We start from the raw sequence: 7,182 nt of genomic DNA on the forward strand, positions 1-7,182 counted from the left end.
TGTCTTCTGGTGGTCAGTGCACCTCTGCAGATAGAGCGTGCCCCTAAATGCCAGTTGTTCATGCTTATGCCCCTCGTCTCCTATTTTTAGTAACAAGGTCAGATTCTCTTGGGCACATACCCCATTGCCTTTTCAGTGGCAGTATCTCTCTGACCAAAAGGGGGAAGTGACAACTTTGTTTTCTGTCAAATTTATGGCAGATTTGCCTCTGTCCCTTGGGAACTTGCCTTTAGGGAAGTGGCAGACTAATCCTTGTCTTAGACTGAACAATAAACCTTAAAATATCCAGTGATTTCAGCTTAGATTGGTAGATATAGATATTCTTAAGTGCCCTTTTGTTTTGTTTTGTTTTGTTTTTAATTTTAAACTTAACTTCTGTGTATTGACTTATAGGTGGAAGATTGGTAAGGGTAGGCAATGGGGGTCAAGTGACTTGCCCAGGGTCACACAGCTGGGAAGTGTCTGAGGCCAGATTTGAACCTAGGACCTCCTGTCTCTAGGCCTGGCTCTCAATCCACTGAGCTACCCAGCTGCCCCCCAATTGGGCTCTTTTGTGTTTCAAGTTTCTCTGTGTCTAGGCCTCTGCCAGGTAGTCCAAAGAGTCTGGCTGGAATCCTCCTTTCCTTGTGTCCATGGTAAACCATTCAAGTTTCTTTCCTGTCCCTTATTTCCCAGAAGGTCTGTAGGACCCCAAGTTCTTCAGCTCTTTGGAAAATCCCCTTTCTAGATGCCTTCCCCAGAGACAGTGTTCCCAGAGTCCCTGAGCTTCATCTTTCTTGTCCTGATTAAATATTTGTTCTTTCTAATGCCTTTGGTTCTGTGTTTTTCAAGGTTGACAGGGGGTTTGGAGAGTTCATGATAGAGGTGGCATGTGAGTAATGGAGCAAATCTGATTAAATCTAAACCCCCTCCCCCAAAAGAAGGACAGGGGTGGTGGGCCTGGGGAGGATGGTTTGCCAGCTACTGAGTTCTGAGGAAGAAAGAGAGCATGATCTAGGTTTGGTTGTGAACCTTGAAGATGGAGAGTTTGGAAGGGGCAGTGAACCCAAGGATGGGGCCCATTCCTCCTCCCAGCCCAGTATCTGGAGGGGATTCTAGTCCTGGAGAGAATGGCCACGGATTGCAGCATCTTCTGGGTGGAGCCAGACTTTGGTGATTACAAGGAGATGCTGTGTGTGAAATGCTCACCTTCAAAGCTTGCTAGCTGAAGCATGCTGCTGAAGGTGGGGAGAAGAGAGTAGACTAGAGTCCTAGACTTGGAGTAAGCAAGATCTGGGTTTGAATCTTGCCACATTCGGACAGAGGACAATTCGGGTTAATTTCATGGAATAGTAGATAAATGGCTGAATTTTGGGAGGTTAGAAAGACCTGAGGGTATATGTCATCTCAGGCTGTGTGGAGCTCTGGGTAAGTCTCAACCTTTCAGCCTCAGTTTTCTTAACTGTAAAATGAGAATAGCACCCAGTCAGTCAATAAGCATTTATTTAGCACCTACTGTGTGCCAAGCACTTTAAAAATATCTATTGTCATCCTCATTTACAGTTAAAGAAACTGAGGCAGTAGGCTCGGTGACTTGCCTAAGGGTCACAGACAGCAAATGTTTGAGGCTGGAACTGGGGAGAGGGTGTGATGAATTAGATGACCTTCTCACAGGAGGCCATCTAACATGCAAAACGCTTTGTGAATCTCAAAACCTCGATAAGTGTTTCCTATAATCACTGTTACCTATAAATAAGTGTTCGCTCTAATCACTGTTTACTGTTACCGGTAAAAAGCCCCCAACGCTTCACTTAAGGCAGATCCCTTTGCCAAGCCAGGGAGATGCGCTCTGGAGGTGTCCTGCACAGCCTCGCTCACCTCTTTGGCTGACTTTTCCCGGGCGGGGACCCCGGAGGTGGGAGAAATTGGCGCGAAGGGCACCGGTGTGGCCCCGCCTGCAAGGGGAGGAGAACCCTCGCTGCGGGATGCCAGGGGCCCCCTGATTCCAGCTGCTATAGAGGATAGAGTCTGACACGTGGGGGCGGAGTCTGTCACTTAGGCCGCTCCCTGCCCCACGTGGGGGGCGGGATCTGTCTCAGGCCGTTTGGTGTACCTTGGGGGGCGGGACCTGCTTCCCGGCCTCCCCGCCCAGTCCAAAGGGGCGGGGCCTAACGATATGCTGCTCTGTGATCCCAAAGGGGCGGAATCTGGCGCTCGGGGGCAGGGCCTGCTTCCCGACGTCCCCTCCCAGGCCCTGGGGGGCGGGGCCTCGCTGTAGGCCTTTCTGCGTTTCTCAAGGGGGCGGAGTCTGGCGCGTGGGGGGTGAGGCCTCCCCGTAGGGCCAGAGTGGGCGGAACCGGCGCGCCCTCCTCGGTTCCTTTGAGGGCGGGGCCCGGAGGTCGTCGTGGAGGAGAAGCTGGGGGAATCGAGGCCCGCGTCTCAAATTGACTGACGGCCTGACCAAACGACTGCCATGGCTGTCTCTCTGCTGGTACGGGGCTGCGGCCGGGTCAGCCGAAGTAAGTGCGTGTCTCGGGGGGCTGCTAGGCACAGGCTGCCCTGCGCGACCTTTGCCCCAGTTCAGGCCTCCTCTCCTCCTCCAAGCTCAGGGACCTGTCCAGCGCCGCTGCCTTTCCCTTCCCCCTCTGAGGCCGCGGTGCGGCAGAGGGGCAGCTTGCCCAGGGACCTCAGGGACCTTCGGAAAGCCCCCTTTCCACCTCTGAGAGCCGCCTCCCCCCACCCCGAGAGATCCCTCTCTTACTCTCTCCCCCATCCCTTTCTCATCCTGCTCCCTTCGATGCCCCTTCTCACGCCCTCCCCTTAGGAGAAACCCCCTCTCTTGCCCTCCCCACCTCAGAGAACCTTTCTTTTGCGCCTCCAAGTGGGATCCCTCGCTTACTCTCCCTTCCAGGACAGATCTCCTTCATTGATCCCCCAGATCTGTCACTCATCCTCTCTTAAGACTCCTTGTCATAGTTTAGAGCGGTGGTTCCCAAACTTTTTTGGCCTCTCGCCCCCTTTCCAGGAAAAATATTACTTAGCGTCCTGGAAATTATTTTTTTTTTTAATTTTTAATAGCAATTACTAGGAAAGATAAATGCACCTGTGGCCATCACTGCTTCTCTGGATCGCTGTAGCACCCACCAGGGGGTGGTAGTGCCCACTTTGGGAATCACTGGCTTAGAATTCCCCTCCAAGAGAGCCCCCCTACTCCCAAGTACAGTCCATCTCCCTCCTAAGATTCCCTCAGAATCCCTCTTCCCCTTTCTGACAGCGTCCTTCCCACCCAAACACTCTTCATACTTTTTTTTTTTTTTACCGAGACACCCCCTTCCCTTCCAAACCACCCCCTCCTCTTAGGCCATCATCTCTACCACACAAGAACTGACCCCCCACTGGAAACCTCCCCTAGTACACATGGGATCATTCTGTGCAGTGGGCAGATTGAGCTAGATGGTCAGCCCCAACCCCTGGGGAGATAGCAGTGTCCATATAGAGAAGTCCATCCTGAAGGGGTCATTTGAGGAGGGAGAGAAGTCCTGGAGGTGGAGGTGCCCCGAATTGAAAGGAAAATGAGGAGGTTGTTGGTGAGGGTCTTAGGCTCCTGGAGTTCCAACTGGAAAGGATGAAGGTTTTCCACATGTGGCCCATCACATGCCCAAGTATGGTTGAACCAGATTAAAGTGTCATTGGGAAATAGCTAACAAAGTAAACCATAAAACACAGATACTTTTACATGTTAAAACTCCCTGTTTCACTTGAATTTGACACCTCAATAATCTAGTCCCCCCCCTTTATAATCTAGTCCCCTCCCTTTTACAGATAAGGAAATTGAGTGATCCTAAGTGACAGAACTAAGATTTGAACTCAGGTCCTGTGACTCTATATCCAGAAGGAAAAGCAAACTAGTCTTGAGGGACAGCCTTTTATGATGGAAACACTGGAAACATCTGGAAGCCCACTATGGAAGAGTTGAAATAAGAGGCCGTTGGCATTCTGGGGCTGGCATAAAATAAAATAAAAGCAAAGGCAGGCCCTGCCCTGCAGGAGCTTACAGTCTAATGGGAGGAGACTACACATAGAGGACCCTTCATGAAGGGGACTGGTGGGGGGAGAGAAGCTGCTGGGTGTGGGGGCATGTGGAGAGTCCACAGAAGTGCCAAAGCAGGAGAGCTGGTGGGAAGTGGGGAGAAGATGGTGTTGAACCCTCCCTTTAACTAGGGACCCAGGAGCCCCAGGCCCTGCCCTCTAGCCAGAGGGGACTGATGAGCTGAGAGGACCAGGCAATCTGTAGCATAATGAAATTTCCTAATAATTAATTTCCTGGGGAAGGAGGGCCTGATGGAGAGGTGTGTGGGCATCAGGGAGGGCCGAGATGAAGAATCCAGAGAAGTCCAGAAGCAAGGGCTGATGGGAAATAAGGAGGCAGGTCAGAGCTTGGGTGCTGGCTGCAGGTCTAGAGGGAGAAGATGGGATTAGAGAAATACTAAAGAAACTTGTCAATTGATGAGCTTATCAACAGGATTGGGAGAATGGTGGCACCTTTCCACATTCTTTGGGAAGTTTAAAAGAAGGGCAGGTTTTAGGGGTAGATAAATCTAAAAAAAGTTGAAATTAAGTTTGAAAAACTTTCTGGGCATTGAGAAGATCTTTAGGAGGCTGCTGCTGTGTAACTGGCATTCAAGAAGGGCCAGATATATAATTTGAGAGTTACCTGAAGAATGGACCTATAGGAATGGATGAAGTCACCAGAAGAGCAGAGGCTAGACCAAGCCTCCCTCCCCTGCCCCCCAGTTTTTTACCTTTACTGTACCATATATTGGAAAGATCAATAACTTTGGAGTCAGAGGCCATCTCTTCAGCTCTCAGCTCCAGCACCTCCAGGGTTCATCTGGAGAAGGAAGGGGTTGGAAGGGTGCTTCCTGGGGTCCCTGCCACATCTCCTTCTCTGCTCCTGTGACCCTGGCATCTCTCATGGACAGCTTTCCGTTCCCGGGGCTGGAATCAGCTGCACACTGTCTACCAGTCAGCAGAGCTGCCTGAGACGTACCAAATGCTTCGCCAGACGTGCCGGGATTTTGCCCAGAAAGAGCTAATCCCTATTGCTGGGCAGTTGGATAAGGAGCACTGCTTCCCTGGCGCCCAGGTAAGTGTTTTGCTCCCACTCTCGCTTTAGTAACTTCTCAGAGAACAGGGATATTAGGGGAAACAGATCCTAATGGGAGATGGGTCACCTGGAGTCAGAGAAGGAAAAGTGGGAAAGTGGTTGTTTGGGGTTTTTTTAAAAAGAATTTTAGACATTTTCTTTCTCCAATTATATGTAAAAACAAATTTTAACATTCGTGTTTTTGTTAATTTGCTTTTTACATTTTGAGTTCTGAATTCTCTCCCTCCTTCCTTTCCCTTCCCTTCCCTTCCCTGTTGAAATCTGATATAGATTTCTTTATCTGATAAAGATTTTACATGTGAAATGGTGTCATTGTCAGGAAAGTGTTTTTGACCTCAGGTTGCCTCTTCTGTGTAAGTGTTTTCCACCAAAAGCCTTTAAGACTTTTAAGCTGAATCTAATCTTTCTTCCCTTCTGGGTATGTGTCACAAAAATCCCAGGGTTGGAAGGGATTTCATAAGCTACATCAGACAGCCGGAACCTGCTTAGTCTTTAAAGTACTCAGCCAAAGCCTGCTGAGAAGGACCCCACCAAATGGAAGCTGTCCAGTCTGATTTGGAGTTGGAAGGTTTTCCTTACAGCCCCCCTAAATCTCTGTCTGCTGTTCCCACTCATTTCCTCAGTCTCTGCCTTTTGGGGCCACGCACATCAGCTCTCTCGCATTCCAGGGCTTTTAAGAGACTTGTAATGTCTTCCTCATCGCCGTCTCGCCAGGTCTTTTCTTCTTCAAGTTAGACATCTCCAAACTCTTCATCCAGGCTGGTCCTGGTCACCCCATACCTTCTGGTTGCTCTCCCTTTGGAGTGTCCCAGTGCATAAATGTCCTTCCTCATTGAGGGGCCAGAACTGAGCAAAGACTTACCAAGAGACCTGCGAGGGCATGGGGGCTCTGCCCTCTAAAAGGGAAGCGTTAGGAACCTTCACCCATGTTGTGCAGAAAGGCACTTCCTGATTGCAATGAAATGTAAGTTTTATGACAGTATTTTATAGATTGAAATGAAAAGGAAACCATAGTTTGGTTATTGTAACCAAGCCAGTACCATCTAGTACCTGGAGTTGTTGTGATTCAGTCGTTTTTAGTCATGTCTGACTCTTTATGACCGGATTTGGGGTTTTCTTAGCAGAGATCTGGAGTGGTTTGCCATTTCATTTTACAGATGAGGAAACTGAGGCCAACAGGGTTAAGTGACTTGTCTAGGGTCACACAGCTAGTAAGTGGCTAATAGATGAGTCTTCCTGACTCTAGGCCCAGAACTCTATCCACTGTGCTACCTAGCTGCCCCAGTACTTGGATAATTGGCCTCAAGGTCAAGAAGACCTAGGTTCAGGTCCTGACTGACATTTACTGGCTTTGAGACCCTGGACAAGTCCCTTAACCTCTCAAGATTCTAGGCAGCTCTCTAAGACCATATGTTGCAGAGAAGGGGCAACCTGCCCTGAGAGAAAGAGTTTCCTCACCAGGGAGTTCTTTATACTGAAGAAATCTCAGGTTCAGTCCCTCTCTGAATCCTATTATGAGAGATGTCACTGCCACTGTTCCCATTAAAGGTAAAAACCCATTTTACCTTTAATCAGATAGGCAGAAACTAATGATCTCTTCTAAGGGCCCTTCCAGAGTGAACATTCTTGCGCTCCTCACATCGTAGCTTTTTTTGTGCATTGTCTTATGTCTTCTACTAGAATGTAAACTTCTGGTGGGGAAACTTTTTCCTCTTTGAGTCTCCCTCTAGGCCTTGCTGGGACATGCCAGGTAACAGGGTTTGAATAAGGGCAACTTCATGGTGGTCTCTCGGAGAGCTGGGACAGTAGCAGGGTGAGGTCGCCCAACACCGTCACCTTGGTTTTATAAAGGGAAGGGGGGAAGGAGGGAGGGGGAAGAGAAAGAGACAGACAGAGAAAGGGGAGAGAGGGAGAGAGAGAAGAAAGAGGAGAGGAGAGAGGGAGAGAGACAGAGAGAGGAGAGGGAGACAGAAGAGGAGGAGGAGAGATAGAGATAGAGATAGAGATAGAGATAGATAGATAGATAGATAGAGAGA

At 49.3% G+C, this 7,182-nt stretch overlaps 1 protein-coding gene across 1 annotated transcript in view; it reads left to right on the forward strand.

Moving 5' to 3' along the window:
- The first annotated feature begins 2,355 nt into the window (after window positions 1-2,355).
- Window positions 2,356-7,182, forward strand: part of ACADS (acyl-CoA dehydrogenase short chain) — a 21,567-nt gene continuing 16,740 nt past the window's right edge. The window contains exons 1-2 of the mRNA XM_044673945.1: window positions 2,356-2,498; window positions 4,962-5,125. Coding sequence (XP_044529880.1) covers window positions 2,453-2,498; window positions 4,962-5,125 — 210 coding nt within the window. The 5' untranslated portion in view covers window positions 2,356-2,452. The remainder of the gene's footprint in view (window positions 2,499-4,961; window positions 5,126-7,182) is intronic.

The sequence above is a fragment of the Gracilinanus agilis genome, chromosome 1 (genome assembly GCF_016433145.1).
Source record: "Gracilinanus agilis isolate LMUSP501 chromosome 1, AgileGrace, whole genome shotgun sequence".
Lineage (NCBI taxonomy): Eukaryota > Metazoa > Chordata > Mammalia > Didelphimorphia > Didelphidae > Gracilinanus > Gracilinanus agilis.